Raw genomic sequence first — 15,319 nt, 5'->3', positions numbered from 1 at the left:
GCAAATTCTCCAGCAACACAGGAACATAGCCCTGAGCTTCAATATACAGGCTGCACAAAGTCACACAAAACCCATAGACAACTCAAAACTCACTACTGGACACTTCATTGCACTCTAGAGAGAAGAAATCTACCTCCACCCACCAGAACAACAACACAAGCTTCCCTAACCAGGAAACCTTGACAAGCCACTCATCCAACCCCACCCATAGGGAGGAACCTTCACAATAAAGAAGAACCACAAACTGCCAGAATACAGAAAGGCAACCCAAATATAGCAATCTAAACAAGATGAAAAGGCAGAGAAATACTCAGCAGGTAAAGGAACATGATAAATGCCCACCAAACCAAGCAAAAGAGGAGGAGATAGGGAGTCTACCTTAAAAAGAATTCAGAATAATGATAGTAAGAATGATCCAGAATCTTGAAAAAAAAAAAAAAAGAAAAAATGGAGTTACAGATAAATAGCCTGGAGACAAGGATTGAAAAGATGCAAGAAATGTTTAAAAAGGATCTAGAAGAAATAAAAAAGAGTTAATCAACAATGAATAATGCAATAAATGATACCAAAAGCACTCTGGAGGGAACCAACAGTAGAATAATGTTGGCAGAAGATAGGATAAGTGAGGTAGAATATAGAATGATAGAAATAAATGAACCCGAGAGGAAAAAAAAGAAAAATAATTAAAAGAAATGAGGACAACTTCAGGGACCTCTGGGACAATGTTAAACACCCCAACATTAGAATCATAGGAGTCCAAGAAGAAGAAGACAAAAAGAAAGTCCATGAGAAAATACTTGAGGAGATAGTAATTGAAAACTTCCCAAAAATGAGGAAGGAAACAGTCATCCGGTCCAAGAAACAGAGAGAGTCCCAAACAGGATAAACCCAAAGCAAAACACCCTAAGACACATATCAATCAAATTAACAAAATCAAACACAAAGAACAAATATTAAAAGTATCAAGGGAAAAACAATAAATAACACACAAGGGGATTCTCATAAGGATAACAGCTGATCTTTCAATAGAAAACTCTTCAGGCCAGAGGGAATGGCAGGACATCCTTAAAGTGATGAAAGAGAAAATCCTACCACCCAGATTACTGGTACCCAGCAAGGATCTCATTTAAATATCAAAATCAAAATCTTTACAGACAAGCAAAAACTGAGAGAATTCAACACCACAAAACCAGCTCTTCAACAAATGCCAAAGGATCTTCTCTACACAGGAAACACAGAAAGGGTGTATAAACTTGAACCCAAACAACAAAGTAAATGGCAATGGGACCATCAGTTCAGTTGAGTCGCTCAGTCATGTCTGACTCTTTGCGACCCCATGAATCGCAGCACGCCAGGCCTCCCTGTCCATCACCAACTCCCGGAGTTCACTCAGACTCATGTCCATCGAGTCAGTGATGCCATCCAGCCATCTCATCCTCTGTCATCCCCTTGTCCTCCTGCCCCCAATTCCTCCCAGCATCAGAGTCTTTTCCAATGAGTCCACTCTTCACATGAGGTGGCCAAAGTGTTGGAGATTCAGCTTCAACATTAGTCCTTCCAATGAACACCCAGGACTGATCTCGTTTAGGTTGGACTGGTTGGATCTCCTGGCAGTCCAAGGGACTCTCAAGAGTCTTCTTCAACACCACAGTTCAAAAGCATCAATTCTTCAGCATTCAGCCTTCTTCACAGTCCAACTCTCATATCCATACATAACCACAGGAAAAACCATAGCCTTGACTAGACGGACCTTTGTTGGCAAAGTAATGTCTCTGCTTTTGAATATGCTATCTAGATTGGACATAATTTTCCTTTCAAGGAATAAGCGTCTTTTAATTTCATGGCTGTAGTCACCATCTGCAGTGATTCTGGAGCCCAAAAAATAAAGTCTGACACTGTTTCCACTGTTTCCCCATCTATTTGCCATGAAGTGATGGGACCAGATGCCATGATCTTCGTTTTCTGAATGTTGAGCTTTAAGCCAACTTTTTCACTCTCCTCTTTCACTTTCATCAAGAGGCTTTTTAGTTCATCTTCACTTTCTGCCATAAGGATGGTGTCTTCTGCATATCTGAGGTTATTGATATTTCTCCTGGCAAACTTGATTCCAGCTTGTGCTTCCTCCAGCCCTGCGTCTCTCATGATGTACTCTGCATATAAGTTAAATAAGCAGGGTGACAATATACAGCCTTGACGTACTCCTTTTCCTATTTGGAATCAGTCTGTTGTTCCATGTCCAGTTCTAACTGTTGCTTCCTGACCTGCATACAGATTTCTCAAGAGGCAGGTCAGGTGGCCTGGTATTCCCATCTCTTTCAGAATTTTCCACAGTTTATTGTGATTCACACAGTCAAAGGCTTTGGCATAGTCAGTAAAGCAGAAATAGGTGTTTTTCTGGAACTCTCTTGCTTTTTCGATGATCCAGTGGATGTTGGAAATTTGATCTCTGGTTCCTCTGCCTTTTCTAAAACCAGCTTGAACATCAGGAAGTTCACAGTTCACATATTGCTGAAGCCTGGCTTGGAGAATTTTGAGCATTACTTTGCTAGCATGTGAGATGAGTGCAATTGTGCAGTAGTTTGAGCATTCTTTGGCACTGCCTTTCTTTGGGATCAGAATGAAAACTGATCTTTTCCAGTCCTGTGGCCACTGCTGAGTCTTATCAATAATTACCTTAAATTTAAATGGATTGAATGCCCCAACCAAAAGACAAAGACTGGCTGAATGGATACAAAAACAAGACCCCTATATATGCTGTCTACAAAAGACCCACCTCAAAACAAGGGACACATACAAACTAAAAGTGAAGGGCTGGAAAAAGATATATCACACAAATAGAGACCAAAAGAAAGCAGGAGTAGCAATACTCATATCAGATAAATTAGACTTTAAAGGCTGTGAAAAGAGACAAAGAAGGACACTACATAATGATCAAAGGATCAATCCAAGAAGATATAACAATTATGTATGCACCCAACATAGCCGCCAGAGAAGGCAATGGCACCCCATTCCAGTACTCCTGCCTGAAAAATCCCATGGATTGAGGAGCTTGGTGGGCTGCAGTCCATGGGGTCCCTGAGCGTCGGACATGACTGGGCGACTTCACTTTCACTTTTCACTTTTCACTTTCATGCTTTGGAGAAGGAAATGGCAACCCACCCTAGTGTTCTTGCCTGGAGAATCCCAGGGACGGGGGAGCCTGGTGGGCTGCCGTCTATGGGGTCGCACAGAGTCGGACATGACTGAAACGACTTAGCAGCACCAGCAGCAACATAGCTGCACTGCAATATGTAAGGCAAATGTTAACAAGTATGAAAGAGGAAATTAACAATAACACAATAATTGGAGAAGGCAATGGCACCCCACTCCAGTGCTCTTGCTTGGAGAATCCCATGGACAGAGGAGCCTGGTAGGCTGAAGTCCATGGGGTCGCTAAGAGTCGGACAGGACTGAGCGACTTCATTTTCACTTTCATGCATTGGAGCAGGAATTGGCAACCCACTCCAGTATTCTTGCCTGGAGAATCCCAGGGACAGAGGAGTCTGTTGGGCTGCCGTCTATGGGGTCGCACAGAGTCGAACAGGACTGACGCGACTTAGCCATAGCAGCAGCAGTGGGAGAGATTAATATGCCACTCACACCTATGGATAGATCAACTAAACAGAAAATTAACAAGGAAATACAAACTTTAAATGATACAATTGACCAGTTAGACCTAATTGATATCTGTAGGACATTTCACCCCAAAACAATGAATTTCACCTTTTTCTGATGTGCACATGGAACCTTCTCCAAGATAGATCACATCCTGGGCCATAAATCTAGCCTTGGTAAATTCAAAAAAATTGAAATCATTCCAAGCATCTTCTCTGACCACAATACAGTAAAAATAGATGTCAATTACAGGATAAAAACTAAAAATTCCAACATATGCAGGCTAAACAACACACTTCGCTTCTGAATAACCAGCAAATCACAGAAGAAATAAAAAAAAGAAATAAAAATATGCATAGAAGTGAATGAAAATGAAAACACAACAACCCAAAACCTATGGGACACTATAAAAGCAGTGCTAAGGGATGGTTCATAACAATACAGGCTTACTTCAGGAAACAAGAAAAAAGTCAAATAAATAACCTAACTCTACATTTAAAGCAACTAGAAAAGAAAGAAATGAAGAACCACAAGGTTAGTTAAAGAAAAGAAATCTTAAAAATTAGGGCAGAAATAAATGCAAAAGAAACAAAAGAGACCATAGCAAAAATCAACAAAGCTAAAAGCTGGTCGTTTGAGAAGATAAATAAAATTGACAAAGTATTAGCCAGACTCATCAAGAAACAAAGGGAGAAGAATCAAATCAACAAAATTAGAAATGAAAATGGAGAAATCACAATAGACAACACAGAAATTCAAAGGATCATAAGAGACTACTATCAGCAACTATATGCCAGTAAAATGGACAACTTGGAAGAAATGGACAAATTCTTAGAAAAGTATAACTTTCCAAAACTGAACCTGGAAGAAATAGAAAATCTTAACAGACCCATCACAAGCACAGAAATCGAAACTGTAATCAGAAATCTTCCAGCAAACAAAAGCCCAGGATCAGACGGCTTCACAGCTGAAAACTACCAAAAATTTAGAGAAGAGCTAACACCTATCCTACTCAAACTTTCCCAGAAAATTGCAGAAAAGGTAAACTTCCAAACTCATTCTATAAGGCCACCATCACCCTAATACCAAAATCTGACAAAGATCCCACAAAAAAAGAAAACTACAGGCTAATATTACTGAAGAACATAGATGCTAAAGTCCTTAACAAAATTCTAGTAAATGGAATCCAAAAACATATAAAAAGATCATACATCATGACCCAGTGGGCTTTATCCCAGGGATGCAAGGATTCTTTAATATCTGCAAATCAATGTAATACACCACATTAACAAATTGAAAGATAAACCATATGATTATCTCAATAGATGCAGAGAAAGCCTTTGACAAAATTCAGCATCATTTATGATTAAAAAAAAAAAAACACCAGAAAGCAGGAATAGAAGGAACTTACCTCAAAATAATAAAAGCTATATATGACAAACTCACAGAAAACTATATCCTCAATGGTGAAAAATTGAAAGCATTTCCCCTAAAGTCAGGAATAAGACAAGGGTGCCCACTCTCACCACTACTATTCAACATAGTTTTGGAAGTTTTGGCCATAGCAATCAGAGCAGAAAAAGAAGTAAAAGGAATCCAAATTGAAAAAGAGGAAGTAAAACTCTCCCTGTTTGCAGATGACATGATCCTCTACATAGAAAGCCTCAAAGACTCCATCAGAAAATTACTTGAGCTAATCAATGCATATAGTAAAGTTGCAGGATATAAAATTAACACACAGAAATCCCTTGCATTCCCGTATAATAACAATGAGAAAACAGAAAGACAAATTAAGGAAACAATTTCATTCACTATTGCAAAGAAAAGAATAAAATACATAGGAATAAATCTACCTAAAGAAACAAAAGACCTATATATAGAAAACTATAAAACTCTGATGAAAGAAATCAAAGAGGAAACAAATAGATGGAGAAATATACTATGTTAATGGATCAAAAGAAACATTATAGTGAAAATGAGTATACTACCCAAAGCAATCTATAGATTCGATGCAATTCCAATTAAGCTACCAACGGTATTTTTCACAGAACTAGAACAAATAATTTCACAATTTGTATGGAAGTACAAAAAACGGTGAATAGCCAAAGCAATCTTGAGAAAGAAGAATGGACTCAGGGAACCAACCTGCCTGACTTCAGGCTATACTACAAGCTGCAGTCTGCAGTCATCCAGACAGTATGGAACTGGCACAAAGACAGAATACAGATCAATGGAACAAAATAGAAAGCCCAGAGATAAATCCACGCACCTATGGACACCTTATCTTTGACAAAGGAGGCAAGAATATACAATGGAGAAAAGACAATCTCTTTAACAAGTGGTGCTGGGAAAACTGGTCAGCCACTTGTAAAAGAATGAAACTAGAACACTTTATAACACCAAACACAAAAATAAACTCAAAATGGATTAAAGATCTAAATGTAAGACCAGAAACTAAAACTCCTAGACATAGGCAAAACACTCTCTGACATAAATCAAAGCAGGCTCCTCTATGACCCACCTCCCAGAGTAATGGGAATAAAAACAAAAATAAACAAATGGGACCTAATTAAACTTAAAAGCTTTTGCATAACGAAGGAAACTCTAAGCAAAGTGAAAAGACAGCCTTCACAATGGGAGAAAATAATAACAAATGAAACAACTGAATTTAATCTGAAAAATATACAAGCAACTCCTGCAGCTCAATTCCACAAAAATAAACAACCCAATCAAAAAGTGGGCCACAAGAACTAAACAGACAATTCTCAAAAAAAAAACATACAGATGGCTTACAAACACATGAAAAGATGCTCAACATCACTCATTATCAGAGAAATGCAAATCAAAACCACAATGAGGTACCATTTCACCCCAGTCAGAATGGCTACTATCCAAAAATGTACAAACAACAAATGCTGGAGAGGGTGAGGAGAAAAGGGAACCCTCTTAAACTGTTGGTTGGAATGCAAAGTAGTATAGGCACTATGGAGAAAAGTGGAGATTCCTTAAAAAACTGGAAATAGAACTTCCATATGACCCAGCAGTCCCACTTCTGGGCACATAAACTGAGGAAACCAGAATTGAAAGAGACACGTGTACCCTGATGTTCATCGCAGCACTGTTTATAATAGCCAGGACATGGAAGCAACTTAGATGTCCATCAGCAGATGAATGGATAAGAAAACTGTGGTACATATACACAATGGAATATTTCTCAGCTGTTAAAAAGAACACATTTGAATCAGTTCTAATGAGGTGGATGAAACTGGAGCCTATCATACAGAGTGAAGTAAGTCAGAAAGAAAAACACCAATACAGTATTCTAATGCATATATATGGAATTTAGAAAGATAGTAATGATAACCCTATATATGGGACAGCAAAAGAGACACAGATGTATAAAACAGTCCTTTGGACTCTGTGGGAGAAGGTAAGAGTGGGAAGATCTGAGAGAATACATTGAAATATGTATATTATCATATGTGAAACAGATTGTCAGTCCAGGTTTGATGCATGAGACAGGGTGCTCAGGGCTGGTGCACTGGGATGACCCAGAGGGATGGGATGGGAGGGAGGTGGAAGGGGGGTTCAGGATGGGGAACACATGTACACCCATGGCTGATTCACATCAATGTATGGCAAAAGCCACTACAAAATTGTAAAGTAATTAGCCTCTAACTAAAATTAAAAAAAAAAAAGGTCTGACTACAACAAGCTAAGAAAGAGACAAAACCCTCTGGTCTTTCCTCCTGAGAACACAGGGGAAGATATTAGGCAAGGCAATATGGAATGATGAAGAGTCAGAAATTCCCCACAAAGAATAGACAGAAGAAGCTTGCATTGTTTAAATGCTTGTACCATCAGGAAATTTATGAGTTGTTTTACATATTTTACTTAATCCTAGCGACAACTTTTTGAATTATTTGTTTTCACACTCTGTGGATGAGAAAACTTAAAATAACAAATGTATGACTAATAAAGTTATTACAGTGTTGCTAAATAAAGATAAATGAAAGAGGAAAAATATTATATATTAGGAATATAAGAAGGAGAAAACATTTTTAAAATGTATAGATTTTTCTAGAGAACATAAAATTGAAACACACAAGCTATAAACTTATGACATAGTATTTTATTTATATATATATGTATATATATACACACACACACACACATTTGAATTATTCAAAAGTCATAAAGACTTCAATACATCAAGCCAAAATTCTTTTTCTCTCAGGGAGATATCTGGTATTAGGTAAGCACATCTTCTCTCATGAAAATGTATTTTCAGGATTCTAGCAAATGAAAACTTAATATAACTAGGAAATAGAAGAAAAGCCATAAATAGAAAATTGGAGTTTATAATATTCAATTTTTAAAGGATAAAATTTTCTTTTCACATAATTCTATAAAGGCATGTTCAGTTCTGAGCCTTTCCATCAGCTTTACTTTATGCTGTATTTTTCCAATTCACAATTTTATCAAGGAAACGAAAGTCAACAGGCAAAATGTTGGGCATAAAAGCACCTTATTCCACTTGGAATAAAGTGGAAAGTAAAACAAGAAAATAAGTTCACAATCATGCAAACACAGGCACATACCAGAAACTAAATAATTAATATATATTTGTAGAAATTTACAAATATCTACACACAGAACTGGTATTTGTCATGAACAGAATTGGCTCTATTATTTAAGAGGATGCAGAAGACTGAGCAGAAAACAAACATGCTGAATCATGCAGAATGGAAAGTTGCTCAGTAGCTCACCTTTAACTTTATTCTTTGAAGCAGCCGCTGGTACCAAGGCAAGATTGCACAAGAAGAGAACAAGCATATTAGTATATTAGATAGTGTCTAACAAGAAAAAGAGATTTGTTATCACTATTGAAGTCTTAAATGATACATTTATGATTACATGATGAACACACTTCAGATGACTAGGACTTATAATGAAGAAAATGACAATTGGTTATATTTTGTTAATATATGATTAAAGTCTTTGGAAAAGAAAGAATAAACTAGATAGGAGCCACAGATTGTAAGTAGCAATGCTGCAAGACACAGAATTCTTTTTAAGAACTGTTCATCTTTCTTTCTCTGTCCTTTTTAACTAAACTTTGGTTAATAATTCAATTAAAATACCAGTATAGTTTAGATGTATTTCATGTTATTTAACAATTAAAATGCAATTCATAACATTTGGATAAAAAGCAAGGGAAGACCACTTGCATTCATTCAATGCTTACTTAGTTGCCAAAAACCTTGCTATTTTTGGCTTCCCTGATAGCTCAGTTGGTAAAGAATCATGCCTGCAATGCAGGAGAGAGTTAGGAAGATGCCCTCGAGAAGGGAAAGGCTATGTACTCCAGTATTCTGGCCATGGGAATTCCATAGACTGTATAGTCCATGGGTTTGCAAAGAGTTGGACACGACTGAGAGATTTTCACTTTCACTTTTGCTTTTCTTACAAAAAAAATAACATATATACTTTGTGTATTTTGTTTCCAAAAACAAGATCATATTATACATAATTCTTTGCAGTCTGCTTTTTGCACATTTTCCAGATTAACACACAGAGTTCTAATTCACTAATTTTAATAGATGTATATTTTCCTATAATGTGTATGAAGTATAGGACTATTTCCCTATTTATAGCTAATCAGGTTGCCTTTAGGTTTTTTTGCTTGTTTTTACTGCTAATAACAATGCTGCAAAATACAGTCCGTGTCATATCCCTTATACACCATACTGGTGTTTTGCTTCCATTGGACAGATTCCCAGGTTATTTTCATATAAATATTTCTATCCAGTTAACCACTGACAAAGAAGAGTACTTTAAATATTGCTGATGGAACTGTAGAGGAAGTGTGGATAAAAATATGCAACTATATTATATGCTCTAAAATAAGAGGAAGCCAGCAAAATGAAACAAGCAAAAGTACAGAATCTAGTACTCCAAATAACTGCTACACTGGGATGTTCTCAGACCTTTTAGACCACAAGCTATTTCATTTAACTTTTTTTTAATATTTGCTTTTCAATTAAATTGTGTTGTTTCACAAAGCTGAAGGGCTTACTGTTAGATTATGAAAAAATATTATTTGACTAAATTTCAAAGAAAATATTTCAATGTATCAGTATATTGAATTGTTCATGTGAAAAGAAATTTTATACCAAATTCAAATTTACCACTTAACATTTTAAGCACAAATTGAAAGTAAAATTGCCAAAAGACTTTAGAAATTTTTGAGGCAATATTACCAAATATGTTAATAGATACAACTAATCTTCCACAAACAAAATCAGCTTTTTATTAAAAATTAGTGACATAAAAATAGAGAAAGCAATCTTTACATTTCCAGGGGAACCAAGATGAATTATTTAAAGTTGTCAAACATTACAGGAAAACAGGTGGTTTTATTCTTGGATTATTGGTTAAGTAACAAAATAAAAAGGAAAGAAAAACAAAAGTTCAATGTCTGTTTCTGTGTGTGTTCAGGCAGCTAATACTAGACTAGGCTGGTTAATATAATTGGAAAGAGGCCAGGCTACCAGGCTTGTTAGCCCAATTATAATTCTCTGCATATTCAATAAAAGAAGCCAAGATGACAGCAAGACTGTCATAAATGTCATGTTCAATACTTGTAAGATTTTCCATTGTCAGCACAGTCCAATTATAAGTCAATTGTAAAGTGCACATTGCACACTACCCAAAAGTGATGGAAAATTATTTAAAAAATACAATTTTAGTAGTTCACAGTTAAAATGAAAAGAAAGGAAGTAAAGGTACTTTGACCAGAGAAAATTTTAGATATAACATTAACATTTCTTCACCCTTATGATAAAAGCAAGTTATAACTATAACATTTTGGTCATTCACACTGTTTTCCAGAGATGATTAGTTATAATATTAAATTTGTAACTGCTAATAATTATATTAATAATGTGAAAATTTGTGTATGTATTTTTTAAAGAAAAATCATGTGATAATGATTGAAACATCAGCTATTTACATATGGATGCTAAATAGTTAATGAATATTAGGCGTTATATTAGTGAGGTTTATCTTCAAAATCCCCAATACAGATGATCAAAAAATAAAAATACAATTAATTGATTGTCACCAATTAATTAGTTCATTATATTAATCAACTGTCAATTTGAAAGATATCACTAATAATTCTGCAGAAAATTGGTGATCTAAAGCAGTGATTCTCAAAATGAGGCATAGGAACTAGAAGTAGGGCAATGGGCATTCTCAAAGGATATTAGATGAATTTTACTTACCTTGAAGTTTGTATGACCTAGTCACATTTTCCCTATTCTTTAATTTCTACTCTAATTTTAAGATTAATGTCATAACAAAATGGTGATACGTTTGTTAGTGTTTGCAATGTCTGAATAATATAGAACATACTAGATTAGTAGTTGCCTTTAGAACTGTTTTATGAAAGGTTACTTGGCAATAAAACATTTAGTAAATAGCAAAGATATTACTGGAATTTATTCACAGAAAGAACCCTAATATATTATAGATCTTTTTATTCTAATATTATGTAGCCTTTAAAAAATACTTTGGTATTTTACCCAGTGTTTTTTTTTTTTTCTTTAATTCTTCCTTCCATAAACAAATTTATAGTTAGGGAATTGTTCCTTAATAGAGAAGCAATAAACTTAGCAAGTACTTTGACTTTCCAAGGAGACAGAGGTTCTTGACATCTGTAACTTCATACTCAGATGCATTATGTTTTTCCCTGCCCAAGATTTAATCTATAATTAGGCAAAACAAACAAAATCTCATTGCCATTGAAAGACACTGCACAGTATAATTTTTAAAATAAGAAAGTTCCTCTTATAAACATATGAGCAAACTACAAAAATAAGAGAGAATATATATTGCATTACTTCCAAGTGAAAACTAAGATATCCATACTATTACAAAACTGGAACGCAGAGATGTGACTTTTTCTAGCTCACAAATCTATTTGGTAGTAAAATTACAACCAAAAGAGCATGCTGAGCATGTATATCTTAAAATCCTCTGTGTGTACATGCATTTGCTCAGTTGTGTCCAACTCTTTGCCACCCTATCGACTGCAGCCTGCCAGGTTCCTCTGTCCATGCAATTTCCCCTGCAAGAATACTGGAGCAGGTTGCTATTTCTTTCTCCAGAGGATATGTCTGACCCAGGGACTGAACCCACAGCTCTTGCATCTTTTGCATCGGCAGGTAGGTTCCTTATCAGCTGAGCCACTGGGGAAGCCCCAAATCCACTTTATCAAAATGCAATCATTAGATATAGTATAGCAATGTAATGCGAACCAATAACAGGTGAGTTTTATTCCTTTTTACAAAGGAGGAAATCACACTGTTTTTAAAAGTACTATATCTGATTTATCAGACACTTGCCACCTTATTATAGTCTTTTCAAGATATAGAAATGAAAATAATTGCATTTCAGAGCTAGATAACCACACACATCTCTCCCTTCTTCACTAACTATCCAGAACAAAGTTAAACACATTTTTATACTAATCACTTGAGATTTATTTAAAATAACATTTTTCTTAGCTATCAACTAACATCATCTAAACATGAGAATTTTCTTCTAAGACTCATTAGAATCTGAAAACTTGAAAAAGTGTGACTTTATTTAATCGCTGTCACAAGTTTTTCTTTCTTAATAACTACACACATTTTACAGCGGAAAAATGTGTAAAAACGATGCTTGAGAAAGAAATGCTTGTTGAAGGAGATATATTCAAGAGTAATCAAATATTTAATGAGTGGAAACTTCTCTTCACACTACTATCCCAGTCAGTAAATAAAGAGGAAATAATATAACTCAAAAACCACCATTCTACAATCTTTAAAAAGTTTTTATATGTAAGCTTTAGGCAGATACATAGTAATACATAAAGTTAACATCATTAAAATGGAGACTATCAGACTCTTGGAAGTACACAATACCATTTAAGAAATATTTTTTGCAATATAACCAACTCTGGATACTACTGTGCCTCTACATAGAACTTCCAATGTCCAGTGCACACAAGGAACAAAAAACGCATTAAGTCAATGCAGTTAGTCTAACCTTGAATGTGGAAACCATGTACAAGATATTTTAGTATTTGTTCCTTTAGCAAAAAGACATTAGAGATAAAAAATACCAATTTAAGGGGCAACTTGAGAGACAAATTGAACAAATGACATGTACAGATTACTTTGGATTCCTATTTGAATACTTAATAGTTCACAGTATTTAAGAACTGTTGTTAATACTTAAGTGCAATCAGTTCATTCAGTTGCTCAGTCAGGTCTGACTCTTTATGACCCCATGGACTGCAGCACGCCAGGGCTCCCTATCCATCATCAACTCCCGGAGTTTAAGCAAACACATGTCCATCTTCTTGGTGATGCCATCCAACCATCTCACTCTCTGTCGTCCCTTTCTCCTCCTGCCTTCAATCTTTCCCAGAGTCAGAGACTTTTCCAATGAGTCGGTTCTTTGCATCAGGTGGCCGAAGTATTGGAGTTTCAGCTTTAGCATTAGTCCTTCTAATGAATATTCAGGACTGATTACCTTTAGGATGGACTGGTTGGATCTCGCTGTGGTCCAAGGGACTCTCAAGAGTCTTTTCCGACACCAAAGTTCAAAAGCATCAATGCTTTGGTGCTCAATTATCTTTAGAGTCCAACTCTCACATCCATACATGACTACTTGAAAAACCATAGCTTTGACTAGATGGACTTTTGTTGGCAAAGTCACATCTCTGCTTTTTAATATGGCCTTTAAAATAGCTGTGGAAAGAAGGAAAGTGAAAAGCAAAGGGGAAAAAGAAAGATATACACATTTGAATGCAGAGTTCCAAAGAATAGCAAGGAGAGATAAGAAAGCCTTCCTCAGCGATCAGTGCAAAGAAATAGAGGAAAACAATAGAATGGGAAAGACTAGAGATCTCCTCAAGAAAATTAAAGATACCAAGGGAACATTTCATGCAAAGATGGGCTCAATAAAGAACAGAAATGGTAGGGACCTAACAGAAGCAGAAGATATTAAGAAGAGGTGGCAAGAATACACAGAAGAACTATACAGAAAAGATCTTCCTGACCCAGATATTCACGATGGAGTGAACACTCACCTGGAGCCAGACATCCTGGAATGAGAAGTCAAGTGGGCCTTAGAAAGAATCACTATGAATAAAGCTAGTGGAGGTGATGGAATTTCAGTTTAGCTATTTCAAATCCTCAAAGATGTGCAAAGAGTGCAGTGCTGTGAAAGCACTGCACTCAATATACCAGCAAATTTGGAAAACTCAGCAGTGGCCACAGGACTGGGAAAGGTCAGTCTTCATTCCAGTCCCAAAGAAAAGCAATCCCGAAGAATGCTCAAACTACCGCACAATTGCACTCATCTCACACACTAGTAAAGTAATGCTTAAAATTCTCCAAGCCAGGTTTCAGCAATACGTGAACTGTGAACTTCCCAGATGTTCAAGCTGGTTTTAGAAAAGGCAGAGGAACCAGAGATCAAATTACCAATATCTGCTGGATCATTGAAAAAGCATCTATTTCTGCTTTATTGACTATGCCAAAGCCTTTGACTATATGGATCACAATAAACTGGAAAATTCTGAAAGAGATGGAAATACCAGACCACCTAACCTGCCTCTTGAGAAACCTGTATGCAGGTCAGGAAGTAACAGTTAGAATTGGATATGGAACAACAGACTAGTTCCAAATAGGAAAAGGATTACATCAAGACTGTATATTGTCACCTGCTTATTTAACTTATATGAAGAGTACATCATAAGAAACGCTGGGCTGGAGGAAACACAAGCTGGAATCAAGATTGCCGGGAGAAGTATCAATAACTTCAGATATGCAGATCACACCATCCTTATGGCAGAAAGTGAAGAGGAACTAAAGAGCCTCTTGATGAAAGTGAAAGTGAAGAGTGAAAAAGTTAGCTTAAAGCTCAACATTCAGAAAACTAAGATCATGGCATTGGGTCCCATCACTTTGTGGCAAATAGATCGGGAAACAGTAGCTGACTTTATTTTTCTGGGCCCCCAAATCACTGCAGGTGGTGATTGCAGCCATGAAATTAAAAAACGCTTACTCCTTGGAAGGAAAGTTATGACCAACCTAGACAGCATATTAAAAGCAGAGACATTAATTTGCCAACAAAGGTCCATCTAACCAAGGCTATGGTTTTTCCAGTGGTCATGTATGGATGTGAGAGTTGGACTATAAAGAAAGCTGAGCCCTGAAGAATTGATGCTTTTGAACTGTGGTGTTGAAGAAGACTCTTGAGAGTCCCTTGGACTGCCAGGAGATCCAACCATTTCAACCTAAATGAGATCAGTCCTGGGTGTTCATTGGAAGGACTAATGTTGAAGCTGAATCTCCAACACTTTGGCCACCTCATGCGAAGAGCTGACTCATTTGAAAAGACCCTGATACTGGGAAAGATTGAGGGCAGGAGGAGAAGGGGATGACAGAGGATGAGATGGTTGGATGGCATCACCGACTCTATGGACATGGGTTTGTGTGGACTCCGGGAGTTGGTGATGGACAGGGAGAAGCCTGGTAGGCTGCAGTTCATGGAGTCACAAAGAGTCGGATACGACTGAGCAACTGAACTGAACGGAACTGAACTG

General features: G+C 36.5%; 1 protein-coding gene across 5 annotated transcripts in view; it reads right to left on the bottom strand.

Annotated features, from left to right (window-relative positions):
- The window catches only part of CADM2 (cell adhesion molecule 2), a 1,275,593-nt gene that overhangs the window by 378,693 nt on the left and 881,581 nt on the right, over positions 1–15,319 (bottom strand). For 3 of the 5 annotated variants that reach the window (XM_059887610.1, XM_059887602.1, XM_059887605.1), the window contains one exon: positions 8,424–8,450. The exons of the other annotated variants lie outside the window; for them this stretch is intronic. In XM_059887610.1, coding sequence (XP_059743593.1) covers positions 8,424–8,450 — 27 coding nt within the window. The remainder of the gene's footprint in view (positions 1–8,423; positions 8,451–15,319) is intronic. 5 annotated transcript variants of the gene reach the window in all.

The sequence above is a fragment of the Bos taurus genome, chromosome 1 (assembly GCF_002263795.3).
Source record: "Bos taurus isolate L1 Dominette 01449 registration number 42190680 breed Hereford chromosome 1, ARS-UCD2.0, whole genome shotgun sequence".
NCBI classification, from domain to species: domain Eukaryota; kingdom Metazoa; phylum Chordata; class Mammalia; order Artiodactyla; family Bovidae; genus Bos; species Bos taurus.
Note: the sequence above shows the minus strand (reverse complement) of the source record. Positions and strands in the feature narration are given on the sequence as shown.